Raw genomic sequence first — 25,730 nt, forward strand, 5'->3', positions numbered from 1 at the left:
GATGCAGAGTCACCCATTGCATCATTGTCAGCAGAGGCTTGAGGTCCAGCAACAGTATGAATGATGCCCCCAGAGTTGTGCAATGCAGTAGCCCTGTTAACTCTTCCAAAAATATACCTTCTTTCATAAAATAAACTTTTTAAAACTAAACCCCCCCAAAACCAAAAACATATCTTTGATCCCCCAAACTCCTTTACCATGCCCCATTCCAATGTACACTTCCTCCAGTTCTCAGTAAATGGCACCTTTTTTAACTTGGTTCCTCTGGCTAAAAACCTGGAGTCATCCAGGACTTTTCTTCTGCCTTACACTTCCCGTGTTACCTATTACCAAGTCCTGTTGTCTCTGCCCTCAGTGCTCTGAATCCAAATGCTTCTCCCTGCGTCCTCCACATCTACGCCTAGTTCAATTTATCATCATCTCTCAGCTGGAGGACTATGCTGAGCCTAATTCATCTCTCTGCCTTCATGCTTGCCCTAGGTCAGTGGTCAAGCTGTCCATCTCTGATCCACCACTGGCTCTCCCATCCTCCAAACCCTCACTACTCTCTCCCCGTTCGCTATGTTCCCCATGTAGCAGCCACCTCGACCTTGCAATAAGGCAGATCAGACCATGCCACTTCCCTTCCTAAATCTTCCATCAAGCTCACCATGGCTGGAGGGGCTGTCCGTGGTCAAGCCCCTGGCTGCTTCAACTGCCTTGTCCGTATCAGTCTAATGGCACTGGCATCTCACTGTTTTTGAAAAGGTCAAGCCCTTTCACACTCACAGCATCTGCATTTGTTCTTTCTGCTTCCCGGAAGGGTGTTTCCCCAGACCTTCGCAAGTTCACGTCTACATTTTATTCAAGTCTCTGCTAAATGTCATCCCAGATTGCCCTGTCTAAAATAGCCACTTTCACCCACAACCATCCCTCCTTATTCCCCTACCCTGTTTGTCTTACCACTGGATCTATTAAGTTTCACTAGGGCAGGGGACTTTGTTTTATTCACACTGCCTTCCTCATAACCTAGAGCAGCCCCATGCACATGTAAACATACAATTGACATGTGATGAATGGATTACTGAAGTAGACTCTAAGATCTCTCAGCCCCAGGAAGGATTATTGTACCTAAAGTTTTACCCATCGACCTGGCACTCCATCTAAAACTCTTGTTGATGGAGATTCTCCTTGTTTTGGTTTAGAAATAACAGCTTTATATCCTCGGAAGGGATCAGGTGAGAGACATGAGTCATTCCATGTTTAATATTGGTCATTTTAAGTTGATCCTTTCAAGAATCTGTAAGAATTAATCGAGATTCTACAGAGGAATTAGAATTTCAAGGAATGTGGCCAGGCGCGGCAGTGGCTCACACCTGTAATCCTAGCACTCTGGGAGGCTGAGGCGGGAGGATCACTTGAGGTCAGGAGTTTGAGACCAGCCTGAGCAAGAGTGAGACTCATCTCTACCAAAAATAGAAAACATTGGCGGGTGTGCTGGCTCAGGCCTGTAGTCACAGCTACTTGGGAGGCTGAGGCAGGAGGATTGCCCGGGAGTTTGAGGTTGCTGTGAGCTATGATTGTGCCACTGCACTCAAGTCAGGGCAACAGAGTGAGACTCTGTCTCAAAAAAAAAGAAAAGAAAAAGAAAATGAAAAGAATTTCAAGGAATGCAAAGACAGGATTATTTTGAAAAACGGATAAAAGATTACTGAAGTCTAGGTAAATTGCTGGCTGCAGAGTGTTCTAGGTGGCACAGGGCAGCCTGAGAACAACAGGAGCAGTGAGCAAAGGCCATGGGAGAAGGAGAGAAGGACACTTGGCCTCGTCTGCTGCTTAGGCCTGACCCAGGCTGTGTGTAGGTCTCCCGCCTGGTGCCTAGATGGTCAGTGTTAGGGAGGAAGTTAAGCAACTGAGTCTGACACTGGAGGGTAGGCATTTTAGGAAACTAAACAAATTCATTGAGAAGGTATTTTTATTATAAATGAATTTGGGGAAAATAGGCTTTACTGAATAAAAGCAGAATGCATGTCCTATCACGAATGTTTTGGTTTCTGTTTTAGGATTTAAGTAGGGTGTGAAGTGCTCACTTGAACAGGACTGGGGTGTTTCACCATAGTCCCACAGGGTCCATGGAAATGTCTGCACCATTTATATTTACAGTTAAATTAAAACTGGAAATCCCAAGTCAGGCTTGGCAGCTGCTAGTGTCCAAACCCACTACACTGTGGGTTTTGAGAAAATTACAGTATTTGTCACAGACATGTTTTTTGGAAGCGCCTTCCTTCTTTGCCCTTTTCAAGTCTTTATGTTCCTTTGTTTTCATCTGTGGAATCTGAGTTTTATTTAAAATTCCAGATGGTTGACTGTTCTCAGTTGAGTGTTTATTCTTTTTTTTCTACTTTTTATTCTGAAATAGCTGTTCTCACATCAGTGCCATATTTTGCCGTTTTAATTGTTAATGGTTGAATCTCTCTACATATAGTAAAAATGAGCAGCTGTTGTACTAATTGCGGAGTGTGAATAATAAACATTTTCATACTATTTGTGTGAGTTTGTCCAGCCTAAGTATGATTTCTTGTAGTGCAGTAAAATCTTCTCAAAAGCTTTGTCATTTTATTTTTCTTTACATTAATGCTTGGTTATTTTTGGTTCTCTGATTTTTTTTTCTATCTCAGCTGCCTCTGGTCACTGGGAAATTTCTAAAAAAATTTTGAAGGATGATTTTATCTGCCTGAAGTTCAGCTAACAAGCTGAAATGAAAATAAGTGCATGTAACTGTCACTCCAGATGCCATTAGGCATTTTCTTTAAGCCTATTATTATGTTTTAAAAGAAACTAAAAGCATCTTGTTACAGGAGAATTTCGCTGGGTCTCTAGAGATGGCATTTCCTGTCTCTGGTCTGATAGGAGAAAGGAGCTATGATGACTTCATTCCATGGCTCCAAAAGAAGTACTTATTATCTTTGTTCGGAGAACAATTCCTCCTTATTTAGAGATTGGAGGCACACTTTTTAGACACACATTTGCTCACTGTCCAGAGAAGAAATGTTCTGCCATTGTTTGTTGATAAACAACAAATACATCTGGCAAGCTGGTTTATTTGTTTAACTTTGTAACTGTTAACATAGCTTTTCCGGTGAAAAGAGGGAAGATAGAATTAGTAACAAGTGACCCCTGCTCTTCAGGTCACCCTGTGCACAGAGCGGGAAGGAGAGCTTTTGTTTCATCCTTAATTTCCTAAGAGATCACGCAGCGCAGGAAGTTTTTTCTGTTTTATAGCCAAATAAATGATGGAGGGACACACACTATGAAAGACTGAAAAGAAAATCAGTGTCACCTAGGTCTCAAGCCACATGAAATGGTAGGGTCGTAATTGCGTATTTCCGGTGATAGTTTAATCATGGAAGGAGAGTGTAACTGAGGCGTCCCTGTGGGAGAAGGCTCACCAGTACAGTCAAGGTGCACACTGTGCCTTAAAGATAAATGAATATTTATTAAACATTTACACTAAGGAGTGGCAAGAGGATTTACTATATGGATTTTTCAGTCAAAATCATTCCTAGTGCTTCCAAAATTAAGACCTTTTTTTTTTTTTTTTTTTTTTGACTCTGGTCTTCAGAGATGATTCCTTTTATAATAAAATCCAGTCAACCTGTTCTGGGCAGTGTCTGTCACCGTCTGCGTGTACTTCTGTGCGTTTCCTCTCTCCACCCACAGCGCTGCCCTAGGCTGGAAGGGAGCTTTCATTTTCTTAACATCCATTTTAAGAGTTGCTGTAGAGACAGAGCACAAACCTAGAGTACAGCTCTGAATTTGCTGCTGAGGTTTTCTTTGTCTTTTTGTGCCTGTCTTTGAATCTCAAAGTGAAATTTCTGGGAATGGTGGTAACCTTTCAGCAAACTGCAGAACTGTGGTCCTGCTTGGGAAATGGGGTTAGTTCTGTTGACAGAGAAGTCACCAGGTATGAACTGTCAGACCCAAGGGGCCTCCCTGGGAGGGCACAGTGTAGCCCAGGTGGTTTGAAATGGACACTCCTGTCTCTCCTGGGGACTCTCCCCAGCCTGTTCTGCCTCCCTGTCTGTCTCTTCCCCAGCCCCAACCCCCTCACTTTCCCTCCAGACTTTTTAAAAGTGATATATGTGGCTTCCTCCAAGTTGCAGAGTTTTCCTAACCCTGCTCTCATCTCTCCTTCTTAATTCTTCCACAGCCTTGGTCTTGTCTTTTCTGTTTTGTCTTTGTGTCCATTATGAGAGTTGAAAAATGAAGCCCCAAGGGGCTCCCCTTGGGCTTGTAGAAACCAAAAAAAATTGCTGGATAGATAAAACTTACTGCAAAGAGGTGCTTAAAACAGTGAAACTCGACCTCCAAAGAGAGGCAAGAAAACATTCCCTTATAAAGGAGCACTGTTCTTAAAAAAAAAAAAAATCTGATGTTGTCTCCTCCTCCCTTGCCTTCCCAGTAGTCAGCTATCTTTCCTGACTCTAAGCTATAGGTTCTGATGAGGTCAGGCAGACTCAGGGGACCTTCTGTCACCTGACCTTCTCCACAGTGCACCCTACCACCAGTGCCTGCCCTGTCAGCCAGAAAACAGGCAGCACATTCAAGCCAGGAACTGAAGGAAGGTCGCTTATTGAAAGGAGCATTTACAAGGTTGTAGGTTCAGGAAAAGCTGTAAGGGATGGTGCAGCACTCTGGGGCCAGTCACAGTGGGGAGCTGCTGTGGCCCCCAGGCCTCAGAGGGCAACTGGGGAGCCTGGCAGGAGCGTCATAGCTGAGCTGTGTGCAAGGTCTAGGGACCCAGCCAGCCTGTAACATCTCAGCTACGGGAGGCTGCAGGCACAGATTCCTGCCCTCCGACAGGCGGGAACCTCTCTGTAGCAAATCTAATCCAGCCAGAGGGCAAGGGAGCCCATGCGCAAGGTCCAAGCAAGTTAGCCTCTGGGGACACGGAACAGGGTGGAGAGCGGGTCTGGGAAATCCCCAGTACGTTGCCCAAGACAGTGAGGTCACAGTGGAAGGATGTTAAAGGATTTAGGGAACTGGTGATATTAGGTCACTGAATAAAAAGAAGACATAATTTTCTTAATATTTCTATATATTTCTAGTATTTCTTTCCTTAGGATCTTTGTCTTCCTTGGTGATCTCATCCCGTCTCCTGGCTTTAACTACCCATTTTATGCTCCCAAACATCTTTGGTGCTGACCCCTTGCTGAACTCAGACTCATGCATCCAAGTACGTGTTAGGCTTCCTACTTGGGAGTCTCATAGAAATATCAACCTTACCCCATCTAAAACTACGTGTCTGATCTTCCCTCCTCAGACCCATTTCTCTGAGACATCCCTCTCCTTCTAAAGCTCAGACCAACACCCTCATAGTCACTCTGGGCATCTCATTTTCTCATATCTGATTACATCCCCCAGAAAATCCTGGTGGTTTGATCAAAAGGCACCCAGAATCTGAACCTCCACCCCCACCCCCCAGCCCTGCACTACCACCACCTGGTTCGAGGCACTGTTATGTCCAGGATTGCTACAACAGCCTCCTTTCTGGAATCTTCCCTTCACAACACCTATACTCGGAGTCACCCATTGGCTCCAGCTCATTCAGACAGAAAGGCCTGTGAGACCCTGCACATCTCCCCCTTTCTTCTCTGGCCTCATATCCTAATATTTTCCATGTGACTCACCTGGATCTAGCTTCCTGATGTCCTTGCTGGCTAACACTACACCAGTGCCTGCCTCAGGGCCTTTGCAGATAGCAAGGAGGTGACTTTACATTTAAAAAAAACATTTAAGCCAGGTGCAGTGGTGCACGCCTGTGTTCCCAGAGGCTGAGGCAGGAGGTTCACTTGAGTCCAGGTGTTAGTTCTGGGCTGTAGTGTGTTATGCCAGTTGGTTGTCTGTACTAAGCTTGGCATCAAATGGTGACCTGGGAGCAGGGGACCACCTGGTTGCCTAAGGAGGCTGGGCTGGCCCAGGTTAGAAACAGAGCAGATCAAAATTCCCATGCTTATCAGGAATGGGATTGTGCCTGTGAATAGCCACTCCAGCCTGGGCAATGTAGCCAGACCCCATTTCTAGAAAAATAATAATAATAATAATAATAATAATAAAAGATCCAAGTAATGAAAACATCCATCCATTCAAAAGTCTTACACAAATGCAGCATTATTCATAATAACCAAACCTGGGAACAACCCAAATGTCCATCAGCTGATGAATGGATTAAAAAAGACATGGTATAGCCACATAATGGAATAATCATGTGGCAATAAAAAGGAATAAAGTACCGGTACATGTAACGGTGTGGATGAACCTTGAAAACATCATACTAAGTGAACATCATAGATAGCGAAAACATGCCAGTCACAGAAGTCGTCACGCTGCATGATTCCATTCATATGAAACTTCCCCAGTAAACAGATCCATAGAGACAGAGAGTAAATAAATGGTGGCTGCCTAGGACTGGGGGAGGCAGGGAATTGGAAGATAACAGCTAAGAGGTATAGAGTTTCTTTTGGGGGGTGATGAAAATATTCTAAAATTGGTTATGATGGTTGCACAGTTTTGCAACTCTATTAAAAACCACTGAATTGCACAATTTGAATAAGTGAATCATATGGTAGTGAATTATATCTCACAGCAATTAAAAAGATGATCAAAGTGATTGCTGTCTTAATAAAACATTCCTGTTTTTACAAGTGGTATGTATAAGCCTTCTAATTCAATATTATTGCATCTGAAGTTTTAAAGGGAACTCTGTGACTAATTTTTTTTCTCCAAGTAAAACCCATTTCATCTGTGATGACTATTCTTTTCATTTCCTCTTTATGCTTTTACTCTTAAATTTCTTTGGACTGCACATACTAGATGTTCAACATTTAAATGTTATTTAAGTGGATGAAAATTTGTTCTTTTGTGTTCGTATGAGGAAGAGGGGTACTCATCACTGGTGTGTTTTCCCTTCCCAGAACTTTCATGATGGGCGTAAAGCACAGCAGCACATAGAGACTTGCTGGAAGCAACTCGAATCCGTAAGTGAAGAACAAGCAGCTAAAGAAATGTCCTTATAGATTTTCTAATTTAGATTTAATTTAAGCTTGTATTGATCAGTAAGTAAAAAACATACAAAGAGAAACACTGAAGAGGCATCCTTGTGGATTTTTCCCATTTGAATTTAGTTTGTTTCCCGAACCATTATTTAAAATTTGAGCCAGAAGAGCTCAAGTAGAGTCTTTTTCTATAAGTCATACGGAAAGAACAACAATTAGACAGTTTTTTTTTTTTTGGAGACAGAGTCTCGATCTGTTGCCCGGGCTAGAGTGCCGTGGCGTCAGCCTAGCAATTAGACAGTTTTGATGGAAACAAATGCAGTTTTAAAAATCACTTTCAGAATATATGACATAAATCATTTCAGAGAAGAATTTTTTTTGGAGTTTAGGTAAAGTTATATCTTCTCATAGGAATCTCACGGTTTCATAAATAATTATTTTCTTCTGATTTTAGAGTAAAAGACGATTTGAACGAGATTGCAAAGAGGCTGACCGAGCACAGCAGTATTTTGAGAAAATGGATGCTGACATCAATGTCACAAAAGCAGATGTCGAAAAGGTGAGGTGAAAGCGGGAGTCTCTCTTTCATTTCCCTTGTGAGCATTTGACAAAGACAGCCCATCCCCAACTTCCCCTTTCTGATGTGGTCACAAAAGGGCACCCAACTGGGGCTGCGTGCAGCCATGTCTTCCCCAAGTAACCCACTCCTGTGATAACCGGAGTAGCTTTCATTTTGTGTTAACCATTGTGGGGACCAGAAGCTAAATTTGGGGGGAATTTTCAGTGTTAGGATTTGAGAAGTTTATCTGTTTAGTCACCAGGACGATAATGCGGAGACTTAGATCATGAGCAGGTGTGGGAAGGTGGTTTCAGGAGGTTGTGGCTCTTTCTTAATGGCTTTTCAAAGAGAAAGTCAGTTTCTTGAGAGCCGAGGAGACGGTTCAGGGCCATCTGGAAGAGCTTGGCTGTTGCTCATAATGTTTCCTTTAAAAAGATGAAGAGCCTCATACTGCCTGCCTGGCTTCTAATTGATTCCTGCAGGTTGCTAGCAGGGAGGGTGCAGCTGAAGGCATGCGTTTGAAAGTCCTCTCAAGCTTTTCTCTAAATGGACTTGCACAGGCAATTAGGGTATTATAAAGCTTGTACTGTATCTTCTTATGGCACAATATGTGTTTTTTCCCTAGAAGCTGAGATTTCTTTTTATAAAAGTCATCAATACAGTGTAAACAAAATTAGGCTGTTACATAACAGGATTCATTCATTACTGCCCAGGGCTGTCTTGTGCTGCATATGGGTGAAAGCCCTGTGTTTTCATAGATTTCTCTGCTTTTGCCAGATTAGTTGGAGATGAGTTTAGCTGGGTAATAGTGTGAATTAATATTTGCCCAATTCTGCCAAATACCTCACTTAAAGATTAGGTCTATGTTAGTATACCTTTCTGTAAAATTATTTAATATATTAAAATACATATTCTCACTAGGTATGGTGGCTCATGCCTGTAGTCCCACCTATTCAAGAGACTGAGACGGGATGGTTGTTTAAGCCAAAGAGTTCCAGTCTAGCCTGAGCAACATAGCGAGACATAATCTCTATATCTGTGTTTGAACTCAAAGTGGGGCTATTTATTTTACCAAAAGACATATTAATTTGCTGATAAAGTTACCATAATTATTATAAATTCACCATAAGTTCCCATTAAATGGCTAGCTCCCCAAATTATTTAAAATGTTATTCAACTAAAATAAGTTTGATTAATTCAAAGTTTATTTAAAAAATATTTTAGGTTAAATAAGGTAAAATCTGTATATGTGTCATATATATATTGTGCTGCATACGTTTGTGCAGAATATGTATTAATATATTTATAATTAGGAGAAAGATGAAGTAATCCTTCTCCTAATTTCCATCACAGAGGTAAAATTTATCCTGAATTTGTTGTTAATTATTATTCATAGCTTTAGCACCTGTGTATGAATCACCAATGGGTAAATTGTTATAATTTTGTCTCTGTTTCATGTTTATATAAACAAAATCATATTTTATTAATTTTTTTCTAACTTGATTTTGTTTCTTTCAACACTAGATTTTTGAGACTTAATTTATGTGGAGCATAGAACACATGACTTTTATATATGAATATATACTGGGGTTGCAGTGAACTATGACAATGCCCCTGCACTCCAGGCTGGGCAACAGAGCAGGACCCTGTCTCAAAGGAAAAAAAAAAAATTAGAGCCAGGTGCCTTCGTAAATGATCTTTTCACTTTTATTTTGATTTTTCTGTAGAAACAGTCATATCACCAGCAAATAATGATACTTTTATTTCTTCTTTTCCAATCTTTATGCCTTTTATTTATTTTGATTATCTTACTTTGCTGGCTGTGACCTCCAGTATGCTGAGGAGAGACAGTCATTGTGGACTTCCTTATCTTGTTCTCGATTACAAAGAGAGTGCTTCAGATACTTCCCCCTTCAGAATGATTTTAATATACCCTTTATTGGAGTAAAGAATTTTCTTTCTTTTCCTATTTTGCCAAGAGGCTTGTTTTTTTTTAAGCCTGACTTGATATAGAATATCATTAAATATTTTTTCTGCTTCCTTTAATTCATTAAGTGGTAAATTACATTAATCGATTTTCTTACATTGAACCAAATTGGCATTCCTGGGACAAACTCAACTAGATTATGATGTATTTTTTATACATAGCTGAATTTGTTTTGTTAATATTTTACTTAAGATTTTTCACAGAAATGGTCTATATTCATGAAATTGGTCTATAATTTTCCTTTCTTGTGTGTTCTACTTTGCCTTACTTATGAGTTTTGGTATGTTTGTTCTTTTTTCTGAAATAATATATATAATACAATTAACTATTTCTTAAATGTTTTATGATATTTCTTTGTGGGAAAGCTTCTAACTACTGATCTAATTTTTTATTGTCTACTTCTTCTGGGTTGATCCTAGTGGGTTATATTTCTGTAGAAATATATCTATTTCATCATAAGTTTTTAAACGTATTGGCAAAAAGTTACCCATAATATGCTCTCACTTTAATTTTTGCTGCATATGTTATATCCCCACTATTTATTCCTAATATTCCTAATATTGTTTATTTATACTTTTTTCTTTTTCCTGGATTAGTTTTTTAAATATCATTTTTATTAGTGTTTTCTAAGAACCTAAAAACCAAATTTTATCTTTATGGAGCCTCTCTTTTCTATTTTTATCTTCTATTTTTTTTTTAATTTCTTCTTCCCTTCCTCTTCCTGCCTCTCCTCCTCCCCTCTTCGCCTTCCCCTCTTCTTCCTCCTCCTCCTCTGTCATTGTCTTTGGTTTTATTCCATTGCCCTTTACTTTTTTTAACTTTATTTTTGTAGAGACAGAGTCACTCTCTCACCCAAGCTGGAGTGCAGTGGCGTAATTGTAGCTCAGCAGCCTTGAACTCCAGGATTCAAGTGATCCTTCCAACTCAGCCTTCCGAGTAGCTAGGACTATAGGTGTGTGCACCATGCCCGGCTAATTTTTAAAAATTTTTTGTAGATATGGGAGTCTCACTATGTTGCCCAGGCTGGTCTCAAACTCCTGGGCTCAAGTGATCCTCCCACCTCAGCTTCCCAAAGTGCTGGGATTAAAGGCGTGAGCCACCTCGCCTAGTCCATTACCCTTTAAAAAAGTTCTTTCTTTAGATGCTTACCTCAACCTTTCTTCTTTCCTAATACAAATATTAAGTTTACAAATGTCCTATTTGCCTGCATCCCACAAATTTTGATATGTAGTATTATTGTTGTTCATTTCTAGATATTATTCATTTCTTTTACTATTTAATCTCTTACTTATGATTTATTTAGAAACATGATTTTTAAATTTCCAAATGTATGACCTATTTACACTTAGCTTTGTGTTATTAATTTCTAATTAAATCACACTATGGTACTAGGAAGTCTATATGAGTTTGAGTCCTCTATATTTACTGAGACTATCTTATGGCCTGGTTGCATTTTTATAAATGTTGTATAAGTAGGTGAAAAAAATGTGTATTCTCCAGTTCTTAGTTGCAGAGTTCTACCTATTTTCATTAGGACAAATTTGTTGATTGCGTTATCCAGATGTTCCTATCATTAAGGGTTTTTTGTCAGCTTGTTTTAACATTTTCTGAGAGAAATGAACTCTGAGGAACAGGACTGATGCGAGTATTAATTGAGTTAATATGTAAACGGTACTCGGAACCATTTATAGGATGTGACCAGTGATCCATAAGTTAACTATTATGATGACAATGGTGGAGGATTTGTTGTTTTCTGTCAGCTTTGCTCTTTTATTATGAAGTTTTTCTATCAAACAAAGTTAAAAATTGTAATATCTTCAATATGATTTAATTTTTCATCAAGGTATAGCAATCCTCTTTCCCCAGTTATGCTTTATGCCCCAGAGTCTGTTTTACCTGATATAGACCAGATTTCTTTAGGTTGACACTACCTGGCAAATGTTTCCTATACTTTTTGACTTTACACTTTTCTTTGTCCTTGTATTTAGATGTGGCTCTTGCAAGTGGCATATGGCTGATTTCTGATAAGCTCTGTGTTTCCCCTGGAGAGTCTGGAGTCATGTATACCATCTTATTTCATGTCTTCCGTTAGTGTCACTTTTTCTGTTTCCTTCCCTCTTATCCTCACTGCACTGAGCATTAGCATCTTTGCCCTCGTTGCTTGGAGATGCAGGTCCATGAGAACACTTTGATAGAGACTCGTTTCATCAAAATTAAAAACTTGATCCAGGGTATAGCTGTCTGCATTCACCCATTGTTTTACTATAGGGGGAGATACTGTCTCAATTTTTGCATTCATACTCCCAACTTCACCAGGTAGTCCAACGTAACGGAGAAGCCACTAAGCCAGCCACCACTGGCAGCTCTATACATTTTTAGCCTTTTTCTTAAGATCTTCATGATATTGCTAAAGAGAAAACTTACTCATAATGTACTGTGAGAAATTACGTACAGACCAGCAAGACTTCTATGTTATGCTACATCATTCCCTATATTTCAGTCTTATAAGATGGTACAAGTCACAGCAGAGACGTGTGAGGTCCAGAGCAACTTGTGAGTGATTATGAAAGTGTGTTTCTTGGAAATTTATCTGTGGTGGTGGAGGCCTAGGTTGAAAGTGGGTTTTGCAGGAAGCAGGCGTACTTGGGGGCACTACCAAGCTGCATCAATGTAAATTTTCCACTTAGGGTTTAGAGTCCACACATGCTGTATGAATTCTGGCCCCTTTGTAGTCCAGAAATTTCCAGGATGACTTTTTTCCTCCATTTTTCTCCCTCAGGCCAGCTCTAAAGCAGTTAACGTAAAAAAAAAAAAGTACTCTTGCTGGATCCAAAGGCAATGTTAGGACTTTTGTTGTATACTTCCAAATTGAATTGCTATCCTCAACTATGTGAATATTTCCAAAGATCTAGTGTTTTTTTCTTATACCAAGAGCATCATTTTGTACTTTTTATGAAAGTACTACATACCTCCTCCCCAAGGATATGATAAGCTACTCAATTTTGGCATTACAAACATTGAAGCTGATAGAGCAGTGTCTAAACATTGAAATTCTTAAGTTATTTCATTTCGAATGTGACTTGAAACTACAATTTCCCAAAACATCCAGTAGTTTGTTCTATCAGTGTTTTGCTTTATTGCCTGTGAAGCCGTGTCTGTATCGAGATAAATGGAGGCAATGTTTCAGTTCTTATCATTGCTTACTGTCATTTCCCACCATGATTTCTGACAGTCCTTGAATCTAACATCAATGTCTTTCCCCCTAGTTTCTGAAAATGATTGAATTATCTAATTACTTGACATGGCTCATCCTCCTTTTTCTGGCAGCCAGCCACACTAGCCCTGGAATGATAAGCCTGCACTTACAAAGACATGTGGCTGTAGGGTAGACTTTTCTCAACTGTGTTTGGTGCCTGACTATACAGCTGATGTGAACTCCATGCAGGTGTGCATTTTCTAAATCTTTGAGGATCTGGGATGAGCCTGATCTTTTCTTTCTGAAGTTAAATGTCTCAACATATGGATTGAAACCACACTTTTTGCAAGTACTGTGTTCAAATCACCTAAACTTGTCCCTTACAAGAGTGTGTGTATCATCCTTGAGGCACCCAGTTTAACTAAAAGTAGACGCTGTTTATATGTATAAAGTATACAAGAAAAAACTGGCAGTTTTATCTCTGGGCAAGAGTGCATATTTGGATGTATGAGCATGCCATGTTCCTTAGAGCAGCAGTCCCCAGCCTTTTTGGTACCAGGGACTGGTTTCATGGAAGACAGTTTTTCCACGGGGGTGGGAGTGAGGGTGTAGGCAGAGCTCAAGTGGTGATGCAAGTGATGGGGAGCAGCTGTAAGCAGGCCCCTCCCCCTTTTCCAGAGTTTCATGGAAGACAATTTTTCCACAGGGGTGGGGATGAGAGTGGGGGGGGGTGGAGCTCTGTGGCTGGTCCCTAACAAGTCTCGGACCACTACAGGTCCTCGGCCCAGGGACTGGGGACGGCAGCCTTAGAGGAACAATGAAGGAAAGAAATATGCTTAATTGACTGGTCTTTATTGGCAATGAAAACTCAAGGAACTATGCAGTCTCTTCTTTGCCAAGATGCAGCCGTCATAGAGTTTTAAATTTGAAGACTTCCAGTGAGCTTGAAATGGTTTGGAATTAGTTAATCTGGGTTTGTAAATATGTTAACCGACATATGTTAAAGTAGGTCATCCCCTGGCTCGTGTCCCAGGTGTTTGAGCTGAAAGTGAGGTGGAAAGGAAGGTAACTTTACTGTCTGTTTTGCAATATTGAGAAGTTGAGGGACAGCAAGGGAACGTGGGAAACTTAAACCATGTGAATCTTACTCAAATGTAGGATTTTCTTGTAAAAATAAAAACTTAAAACACTGAGATAAAGCTAAAGCATGCTTTGTCATCCTCCTTAAGCGTAGGTACTCTTATTCCTTGGTTTGTATCCTTCTGGACCTTTTTAAAATAGGTTGTTATTGAGGTATGTTTTATATACAGTGAAGTGGCCACCTCTTATGTGGATATCTCAATGAATTTTTGTGTATGTATGAAATCGTGTGCCACCAACCAAGATAAGGGACTTTTTAGGGCCCCAGCAGGATCCAGTGAATACCCCAGGCCAGTGGTAACTGTTATTCTGACTTCTATCGCATATTGGTTTTGCCTGTTTCTGTACTTCATATAAATTATACAATATATATTTTGTATCTGACTTCTTTAACTCAACGTTTGGGAGAGTCATATTTTTGTTGCATATAATGGTGTTTTGTGTTGTCCATCTTTAATTGTCACATGGCTTTCCATTGTGTGGATATACTGTAATTTGTTTATCCACTCTTCTGTTGATGGGCATTTGAGTTCTTTCCAATTTGGGGGTATTAAGACTAAAGCTACTATGAAAATTCTTATACATGTCTCCCGTTTTTCTTGGGTATATACCTATGAGTGGAGTTGCTGGGTCATAGGTATGTTTAGCTTTGGTAGATCCTGTTGAAAAGCTTGACAAAGTGGTTATACCTATTGATGCTCCCTGCAGCAGTTGCTCCTCATCCTCATCAGCACTTGGTACTGTTAGTCTTTTTATTTTAGCCTTTTGATGGTCGTAGAATGGAATCTTGTGGTGGTTTTATTTATTTATTTTTTTTGACAGAGACAGGGTCTTGGTATTGCTCAGGCTGGTCTCGAACTCCTGGCCTCAAGCAATCCTCCTGTCTCAGCCTCCCAGAGTGCTAGGATTATAGGTGTGGGCAACTATGCTGTTCTGGTGGTTTTAATTTGCATTTATATTTCCTTCAAGAAAAATGATGTTGAACATCTTTTCATATGCCATTATCTGACATTTGAATAGCCTCTTTTGTGAAGAGCCCAAATCTTTTATTCATTTTCAAATAGATTTTTTTCTTTCTGACTTGTAAATGTTCTTCATATATTCTAAATATGAGTGTGTGTGCATATGTATAATACTGTTTGCTTTTGTTCTGCCTTCTTTTTATGAACAGAAGTTCTCAATTTTAATGAAGTCCAATATACCAGTCTTTCATTTTGTGTATAAAAAATACATGGAGGCCAGGCGCGGTGGCTCACGCCTATAATCCTAGCACTCTGGGAGGCCGAGGCAGGAGGATCACTCGAGGTGAGGAGTTCGAGACAGCCTGAGTAAGAGTGAAACCCCATCTCTACTAAAAATAGAAAGAAATGATCTGGACAGCTAAAAACATGTATAGAAAAAAATTAGCCAGGCACAGTGGCACATGCCTGTAGTCCCAGCTACTCGGGAGGCTGAGGCAGAAGGATTACTTAAGCCCAGGAGTTTTAGGTTGCTGTGAGCTAGGCTAACGCCATGGCATTCTACTCAGGGCAATAGAGTGAGACTCTATCTCAAAAAAAAAAAAAAGAGAGAAAAGAAAAGAAAAAATACATGGATGTATTTTTTTTTTAAATCTTACCCAATAAACTCTTTTGGTATGCCTTCAGTTGACATTTGGGTGATCATTTATTTGAAAATTTTCATCATTGCTATCAAAATATTGTTGTACAATTGGAAAAGGCCTAGACAACCAGAATGTGATAGTTTCCAAGTCACATGTTTATAACGATCATGCTCCAGGAGTATGGAGAGCCTGGCCTCTCTGCAGCCCCATTTCTCAGAAGCCCAGTGACATCAGAATTGACCTGGCACCAAAGGACATTGTTCATTGTCATCTTGTGCAATTGACTTTTCAGGTGTTCTTGATTATTTTTTGTGGATTTGGAGTGCAGTATGTGGAGAAATGGATAAGAGACTTTTTTTTAGTAGAGTCAACAGTTCAGGCTTTGTAGTTTGCAGATTTTTTTTGGAGATAAGAACCAGAATTCTAAGTAACCACTAATTTATTTTATAAAAGTGTTTCTTGGCCAGGTGTGGTGGCTCACGCCTGTAATCCTAGCACTCTTGGAGGCTGAGGCGGGCGGATTGTTTGAGCTCAGGAGTTCAACACTAGCCTGAGCAAGAGTGAGACCCCGTCTCTACTAAAAAAATAGAAAGAAATTAGCTGGACAACTAAAAATATATAGAAAAAAATTAGCTGGACATGGTGGCACATGCCTGTAGTCCCAGCTACTCGGGAGGCTGAGGCAGAAGGATCGCTTGAGCCCAGGAGTTTGAGGTTGCTGTGAGCTGATGCCACGACACTCTAGCCTGGGCAACAGAGTGAGACTCTGTCTCAAAAAAAAAAAAAATAGTTTCTAACAATTTTTTTTTCTGCTTACAGTTTGCTTCTGCTTGATACAGCTTTTTATCCAACTAAATTCTGAATTTGTCTGTTTCTGTTTTCACATAGCCCCCAAAATATTTTTCTTTAATTTAAGGGGCTTATAATAGAATCATGACTTCATAGTCTGCTTTTGATTTTTAAAAAAATACTTAGCTTGTTGATGGAATTCTTAAGTTGTGAGGTGTTCTCATTCATTCCCTTATTCATTGTTCATTGACTATCTGCTGAGGTGTGGAGGCAGCGTAGATACCAACGTATAATCACCTATAATCACCCAATCGCTGGCTTTGAGGAACTCACCTTTCCTTTTCTTCCTAATGCTTAGTTTACTGTGTTGTAAATTCTCCCATTTGCCCCACAGGGAACAGTTGAATGACATTTTCGGGACAAAGACATTAAAATCAAGGTTTGTCTGTCATTCTGTTTTGGAATAATACCATATTAGACAAACTTGGATGAGAGGCAGTACCTAATCTTTGTGTGCTGATAGTACTGTGGTTGGTTTAGTGTGGTATTGGGATGAAAAAGGAAAAGGTTATCAAAATGAATGGAATGTGAACTAATATTTCTGAACAGAGAGAACAGTGTTTTCTAAATGCATGCATTAAACTGAGTTCATCCATGTCAGGCAATGAATAATTCCCTTTCTCTAATTCACCCTTGCCTTGTGACTGTTGGCTCTTACATAATTTCTAAATGCAAAATAGGATATTGTTTAACAGAAACTGCAGTTAGTGGTTACAAACAGCTGCAGAAATTGTTAGTTGAGTTCAAGTTATATTTTTTAAACTCCAGTAGCAATTTCTTCCTTTTCTTGTAGGTCTAGTTTCATTTAACTTGGATGATTCTTTTACTGCTAGAGTCTCCATTTATGAGTGGCTGTTTTCCATGACAAGTTAACAGGACTTTTTCATTCAAATTCATTGCAATTCTGAGTGTCAAGTAACCAGAAGAGTTCTCTATACAATGTGAGAGGTTTCCTTATTTCTGGCTTAATTATGAATTTTTATTATATAACCCCATTTGAAGAAATTTTTTATGTTAAATTAAAATCCTGACCATACGTACTGAATAGCATGGTTTTTTGGGGAGTTTGCATTCCATTTTTTGTATAATGTTATGACCTCTAAAAATATCTGGCTTTGAATATTGGTAGCTTTTTAATTCTACATAGATGTTCGTATGGTGTAGTAAAATAGGAAATCTTGAGTGATTTATGAATTAAGGTAGAATTCTAAGAAGTATGTGATAAAAAATGAAATTTCATGTTTATAATTACATAAAATGTACTCTTTATGTGTCATATGTAGTAGAATCTTTTAAAGAGAAAAAGAAAATTGTATTAAGGAATCCTACTACAGTTTGCCAATTTTGGCAATTTTAAGCAAGAATTTACTTTGAATAATTATCAGTTTGATAATTATCTCAAGAAAACAAATGAAATTTAGTAGTCTAGGAAGTTTTCCTCAGTCAGAATCAGGCTTGCAGGCTCTGTGAAGCACAGGCAGGAGGGAGTTGATTCTATCCTAACTGAAGCCAGCTGAGTAGCAGAGTGTTAAATTTTTTTACCATTTGGGGAAACAGTCTCCAGCAAGATGACCACTTTAGTTATTGTACATATAAGGAATTGTACTATTAAATTCCTTGTGTGCGTTGCTGTAACTACTAGGTTAACATCTTTGTTGTACATGTTAATAACGCTAGTGCTTTCCCCAGATTTCTGTTTCATGTAAAATGTCTGACTCTAGTTAGCTGAAGGAATTGTTCACTGTAACAATTTAGAAAGCAAATTTTTTCAAAAAGAGGAAGTGGCAGTAATCCTAGCACTCTGGGAGGCCGAGGCGGGTGGATCGCTCGAAGTCAGGAGTTTGAGACCAGCCTGAGCAAGAGTGAGACCCCGTCTCTACTAAAAAATAGCAAGAAATTATCTGGCCAACTAAAAATATATATAGAAAAAATTAGCCGGGCATGGTGGCGCATGCCTGTAGTCCCAGCTACTCGGGAGGCTGAGGCAGTAGGATCGCTTAAGCCCAGGAGTTTGAGGTTGCTGTGAGCTAGGCTGACGCCATGGCACTCACTCTAGCCTGGGCAACAGAGCGAGACTCTGTCTCAAAAAAATAAAAAAAAAAGGAAGTGGTTAGTATGAATGCAGGAAATAAATTTTGCAACTGCAGCTTAACCTTTTAGGCTTAAAAAGTTTAAAATGCTTTTTATTTAAAACAAGAAAAAATATATAGAATTAAAAAGGTCCTATCAAAAATGAATATTGTTGCTATGACTGTTCTTTTATAAGTGTGTCAATGTTCAAATCAAAGATCCTAGAAAAGACACTTTTGTTGTTCTCTTGTTTATGGCTACCCTGTAAGCAGTCATATCTCTGGAATTTATATTTACTCATAACAGCATAATCATTAACAAACTTGTAAGTTAATGTGCAAAATAGCAATAGAGCAGAGGGAAATGATAGGTCATTCTCATACCCTAGATCTGAAGATAGATGTGAATTCGCTGAGACATTTATTTATTTGTGTGTGTGTTCGGCTGTCACACTTAGCACTTACTATGGCCCCAAACTGCTCTAAAGGCTTTTATATGGTAACTCATTTAATAAAGTGTTTTAATTTTCACTGATAGTAAAATGGCCTAGTCCTTGGCCAAGAGCTTTTTCCTAATCTTGATGTTACACAGAAGTGGGTTTAGATCTTGTTTCTACCACTTACTAAATGATATGATGAGGCAATTTATTTCATCTCTGAATCTGTTTCGTATTCTGTAAAACAGGAGTACAACGTTACACTTCGGGGCTGGTTGTGAGGTTTCCGTGGTATGTGATACATGTAAAGTGGTGCCCTATTTTTGGACTGCAGTTAATTGGTGGACACTGTTGTTGTCATCTGCATTTTGCCTGTTTGTGTCCTTCTCCTTGGGTTACCCCTGGCTCTCCCTCCTCAGTTCTTCCACTTCTGTTTACTGTTAACATTCTAGGCATTCAACAAGAATATTATTTAGACAAAGCGTGCAGAGCACCCATGGGATTATAATAGATACCTTTCATGAGGGCCCCAGTGAGCAAAAATGATGAGACGGAGAGGCAAGGAAAACATGAGTCAATGGAGAATAAGACAGAGCATCAAACGTAACATGCTAATTGTGGTGAAAATAATCAGAACGATAGCAGTTAAAAAATGATTAATGAGGTCCTTCATACATGCAATCACCTAGTCCCACGATGAGCAAACACTAGGAGCTCAAGAGTTGCTCATGGAGTCTGCATCTGAAAAAGGTCTGTGCGGATTATAGTCTGCTGGGAGAGGCCCGCAGGAGGGATTGGGACTTGAACAGAATGATGGGTGGAAATGGAAAAGACGGAGCAGGGAGAGCAGGTGAGGCGGGGAGCCCCTCGCTCAGGGCACATGTTGAGGGCGTTGACCTGCCCGCCAGGACGGGGCCTCCGTAGGGTCCAACTGGAGAAGTGAGATGGGAATGGTTTATGAAGGATGTCAAAAGCCAAATGGGATGAACGTGACCCTGATGAAACCTACTCCTCGAAAATCGTACACTAGAAAAGTGTTTTATATTTTCCAAAGGGTTTTTAATTCTCTACATAATTCTCTTATCCCTTTATAGATACAAAGGGTAAGGCTGTAAAATGATAAATTATCATTAGCCTAAAGTGGCCCTGCTGGGTATGTTACAGCCACGACTGAAACACGTTTCTGTGTCCAAGTGCAGTGTTCTTGACCACATGGCTTTGCTACCGGATTATATAAATAATTTTTTTTCTTTTTCTTTAAGCCTATATCTTGGTAGGATTATATTAATATTAAATGAGCTCCTTACTCTTAGCCATGGCTCCTGCCTACAGAATTAGGCAGGTTAATAGACATGTGTGAAACTGGTGGGTTGGGGTAAGGTGACAGCTATTAGCACGGGGCCTCAATATCAGGACCCAGTACGGACAGGTGTGGCCCTTACTAGACGAGGAAACACAGGTCCCATCTAAAGGGGGCAGCCATTATGCACCATCTTTACACAGCTGGAGCCATGTGATACTGCAGATCAAGTGGTGTTACTTCTGGTGTCTCATTCTTTCTGAGTTAAATTTCCTTCTTCCTGGATGATAGGTTGTTTTAATTTTTTTTCCAAGAGGGTTTGTGAGTGATAAATATTCTTTATTCATTTAAAATATCTTTATTTTGTCCTTAGTCTAATGTGATAGTTTAGCTAGATGTAGAATTCTTGCCTGGTACAGTGGCTTGCGCATGTAGTCGTAGCTACTTTGGAGGCTGAGGCAGGAAGATCACTTGAGCCCAGGAGTTTGAGGTTGCAGTGAGATATGATCACACCACTGTACTCCAGCCTGAGTGTCAGAGTGAGACCCTGTCTCTTGAAAAAAACAGAAAGAAAGAAAAAAAAGAAAAGAAATAGAATTCTAGACTGGCAATTATTTTCTCTAAATATTTTGAAAATATCATTCCATTGTCTTTCATTGTCAATTGTTCCTCTTGGAAAGTTGGCTTTCTATTTAATTGCATTTCTTTGTAGGCATTTGACTTTCTTCTCTAGTTGTTAAGACCTTGTATTTGCCTTTGGTGTTCCATGGTGTCACTATGATGTTTCAAAGTATAGACTTTTTTGTTTTTAATTTACTCTGCTTGGGGTTCCTGGAGGATTTGTTCCTTTCATAAATGTAGGAAAACTCTCAGGCATTGACACTTCAAATATTACCTGTTGTTAATAATATTGTTGGTTCTGGAGCTCATATTCGATGTGTTTGAAACTTCTCATTCTGTTCTCATGCCTCTTAAGACTCATCTGATGAATTGTTTTAAATTTCAGTGACTTCATTTTTCATTTCTAGAAGCTCCACTTGATTCTTTTGCAGATATGCCTGATCTTTATTTAGAGCATCTTATTATTTTCTTGTGATTTCTGTTGCTACTTTTATTTCCTTTATCCTTTTAAATGTTCTAGTTTTATATTTTCTTTCAAATTGTTTTTTTTAGCTCAAGTTCTAATTTTTTCTCTCTTATTGCATTAGTTCTCATGGTGGTTTATTTCCTTGTGCATTTATATTATTATTATCTTTTTTATATGAGCATAACTTCAACCAGAGATTGTTTTTTCCTCTGGGAATCCTATTAAGGCAGGATTATGGAAGTATTCTCCCAGCAAGGTCTTATATCGTTTCTGCCAGACAACCTGGAACTAATTTTTATGTTAATTTCTTGGCTTGGGGATTCTTGCACCATCTGTATAGTATGCACAGGCTTATGGTTTTGTTTTTCAGAGGACACTCTCCCCCTGTTCCACTCCATAGCCTGAGACCTAAACAAGCTTCCTTGTTATCTTCTCTGGTAACCAGGAAAAGTTTTGCCGGGCATTGCCCAGCTTAAAGAAAGCAGAAAAACTAACATGAAGGTTAAATGGAGGAAAGGCCTGTAGTCTTTATCTTGGCCTCATTGATAGCATATTACTGAATAACATGGGTAAGATTTTAATATTAAACATTCTTGATTAAATGTCTATTGTGACTTGGAGACTAAGGGTGAACAGCTGCTAACCTACCACCAAACACTTCAGATTTCTTCAGAAATGGAAGTATGGTATTTCATTTCTTTCCTTGGGTTGTGTAACATGACTAATATTTTTACTTTACTAAGGAACATATCTTTTCTAGAACTGCATTTTAAACAGTGCTTTAGGCATTTCTGTACTTCATGTAACTTCATGGCAATAGAGAATGGTGATCATATGGACATTAACTTTGAGCCAGAATCCAGGCTATTGTCTTCAGCTGTACATATATGAAACTTTGTGAGTGTCATATTCTGGGGTGAGGGAAAGGAATAAGCAGCTTCAAACCCACCATAACAGAAAAACTCAAAGTCTCTACAGCCAATGGCAATGCATTAGAAACTAGGGAGGAGGAGGGGCCGAGTCTTGGAAGTCATGATTTATATCTTAACCAAGAGCTGTGAGCTCATACTGAATTTGTTTTCACTGGCCTACCTTGGAGATTTGCCAACATCAAGATGAACGATATCAACGTTGGCTTCTTCTCCGTTAGTAGAAATTGTCACTCACCTTGAGTAGATAAATATTTCAAATTCTACTTTTCAAGTAAGGCAACCAGGGTATAGGGAAACAGAAGGGCTTTTCTTAACTGTTTAGCAAGTGAATGGCCCATGCAGGATTGAGATTCTGGTCTCATTTGCTATCTTTTCCGCATTCTCTCCTTCTGTTTCAGCCACTGACACCTACAACACAGGGGCTAGGAAGTTATAAGACTGTTAAAAAAAAGAGAGAGAGAAAGTCAGGAAATTGCTGGCATATTTCAAGCATATTTCTTTGGTTAACTTATTTTGAAGTTTTTCTCTGTTTTGTATTTTAGCTGCTCTTATAAATTTATCAAAGACAGACTCATTGTTTTGGCAAGCCCCTGGCCTGGAAGTCTCCAACAAAAACTCACAGCACTCTGTCTGAATAGGAATTTTTAACTGCATTCTTAGTCTTGAACTTGAAAATGTATTCTAGATGCTCCAATGTGCTGGGAAATTTAAACAATGCCATTTATCGTGTAACAACATTGCTCCAGACAAAGAGCTTTTTCATCTCTTCCTTTGTTAGTGTCCGTCCCACTCCATTAGCTTTTCAGAGCTTTTTTTTTCAACTGGACCTCAAAGGCAAGCCATACCTCCTCAGTCTTTCACCATTTCTGGGATTCAGCAATAGAAAATGTCTCTTTTACTAATATTTTTGGTAAAAGAAAATATTCCTTAATCACTCTTTTCAGAAGTGACCATTATTGATGTTTCATTTTTACAATAATGAGGTTAGGCCATAAATACTGTTTTGAAAACTGTAAAAATTTTTAAAAATTTCATATAGCTTTTACTTCCCCTTATCATTAAATATTCCTTTACATTGGCTATACGTTAGTCCATCGAGGGTATGATGTAATATTTAACCAATCATTTGTTTCAAATTATTATTTCAAATTAATAGCTATTATAAACAATACTATGATGGGTATCTTTTGTGATTATTTCATTAGGATAAATTCTTAGAAACAGAATTGCTGGGTCAAAGACTAGAGTAAAATTAATTTTACTCCTAACCATTAACAGATCCTGTAGAAATCTAATATACCAATTAGGGTTTTCAGGGATTCCCAACAGGTTGCTGTTTTTCTGATCTTAAAAATACCTAGCAAATATTCCTTCAGAGTAGAGGAGGGAAAGTAAAAAAAAAACAAACAAAAATACATAGAAAATAGGTAATAATATCCAGCACCCTCTACCTCGCTTATATGCTACAAAAATCCTGTGCTTTCTTCTCATTTATCTGGCCATGTCCAAAAGTCAGGATCCTCTCATTTTCAGGAAGTGGAATGTGCAGGAACCCTTACTTTTTAAACCATACAGTTCTGTAAGTTTGAATTATTTACAACAAACAGATTTTTGTAATCAGGAGAGAAAAGAACAAAAGATGGGGAAAGGCGGCCAGATAACCCAGTTTGTTGCATTAATAAGTTTAATTTTATCTACAGTGTGAAGTCAGTAGCTCAGGTAGTTTGAGGAGGAGTGAGGACGTGCAGTCAAGTGCTGTGCTGGATTCGTGCTGTGGCTCCAGCCTGTGGGTGGTGGCCAGGCCCATCTGCCAGCTAAGCAGAGTGGCTGCAGGTTGCTGGTTGTTGGATAACAATTCGGGCATCCTATCTGTGGTGCAAAATAGCACATTCTTAGATGAAAATGAATAAAATCTAGATTTAACCCCCTTTTCCATCCAGCCTAACATATAATCGGTCTCTTCTTATGATAATAATGAAATACAATACTGAAAGTGCAGCTGTTCCAGAGAACATTCACTGTTGTTTAGGCAACCAGTAATAACTGTAAAATATTCCTCATTGCTCTCCCCAAACTTTTCATAATAAAAGATGGCCATTTATAATGTGTTATATCCTTTAAAAAAAGAAAAGTGACTTTTAAAAAAGTTCTGGACACTGCTGCATTAAGTAGTTTACCGTTTAAGGAATATCAATATATAAAATTCTGAGAAGTCCAAGGCCATGTTCAAAAAATTAATAAATCTCATTATTTTATTTATTCAGTTGATATATAAATGGAACTAGTCCATATTTACTCATTTTGTTAGAAGGTCAAAAGCCATGAAAAAAGATGCAAGGGTATAACTTAAGAAGCAAACCTACCATGTTCCCACGTGAAAGTGTCGTAGTATACTGTGTGTACGCTGTCTGTGACAGTCGAGATTCAACCAGCAATGTTATTCTCCTTAATATTTTGAAATATTAAGGAAAAAGTAATATGGAATTAAGCCAAAAATAGCTATATACTTTGGCCATGCTAATAATCTAAATTTAGCTATTAGGTCATTAAATATTTAAATATTAAATTAAATATTTCAAATCAAAAGTGTAGTTTATTATATCATCAAAGGCATTTTCCCACAGCTTGTCGAGAATTGAATGTTTTTCTTTGCAAGAAGTGGTTCTAAGTCTGGAAGAAGTGCTAGTCAGCTGGTGCAAGGTCTGATGAACAAGGTGGGTAACAGAGAATTTCCAAGTCCAGTTTCTGTGGTTTGAGTAGCATTGTTTGTGCCACATGTATTGGAGCGTTGTCTTGCAAGAAGATAGGCCTGTCTCTATTTACCAGTCTCAGCTGCTTAATTATAAGCATCCTCATCATTTCATCTAACTGGTTGCAGTAGACATCCTCTGTAATTGGTTACATGAAGCTGTAGTGGATAATAACAGTGCTGGACCACCAAACAGACACCATTAGCTTTTTTTGATGAATATTCAGTTTTGGACTGTGTTTTGGCACTTCATCTTTATCCAACCATTGTGCTGAACACTTGTAATTGTCAAAAAGAATCCATTTTTCATGACACATAACAATACAGTGTAGAAACGGTTCACCTTTATATTGTGACAGCAAAGAAAGGCAAGCTTTGAGACGATTTCTCCTCTGATGCTCTTTTAATTCATGTAGTACCCATCTATCCAGCTTCTTTACCTTGCGGATTTGTTTCAAATGGTCCAATATTGTTGGAATAGTAACGTCAAACCTTGCTGCTAATTCATGCATAGGTTGCACGCGTAGGTTGAGATAGATTCGCTTCCACTACAGCTTTCAGCTTATTATCTACCTTGGTGTCAGGTCGCTCACGTGGCTCATTTTCAAGATTAAAATCACTAGAACAGAACTTCTCAAACCATCGATGTACTGTGTGTTCATTAGCCACATCCTTCCCAAACACTTTGTTGATATTTTGAGCTGTCTGCACTGCATTGATTCCACGACAGAACTCATATTTGAAAATAACACAAATTTTTTACTTAACCATGGTCCCACAAAATTTCA

At 38.9% G+C, this 25,730-nt stretch overlaps 1 protein-coding gene across 15 annotated transcripts in view; it reads left to right on the top strand.

Annotated features, from left to right (window-relative positions):
- FNBP1 (formin binding protein 1) overlaps positions 1-25,730 on the top strand; it is a 123,243-nt gene that overhangs the window by 61,215 nt on the left and 36,298 nt on the right. For all 15 annotated transcript variants that reach the window (XM_045563191.1, XM_045563195.1, XM_045563192.1 and 12 more), the window contains exons 5-6: positions 6,954-7,016; positions 7,489-7,593. In XM_045563191.1, the coding sequence (XP_045419147.1) occupies positions 6,954-7,016; positions 7,489-7,593 (168 nt within the window). The remainder of the gene's footprint in view (positions 1-6,953; positions 7,017-7,488; positions 7,594-25,730) is intronic.

This window comes from Lemur catta, chromosome 10 (genome assembly GCF_020740605.2).
Source record: "Lemur catta isolate mLemCat1 chromosome 10, mLemCat1.pri, whole genome shotgun sequence".
Taxonomy (NCBI): domain Eukaryota; kingdom Metazoa; phylum Chordata; class Mammalia; order Primates; family Lemuridae; genus Lemur; species Lemur catta.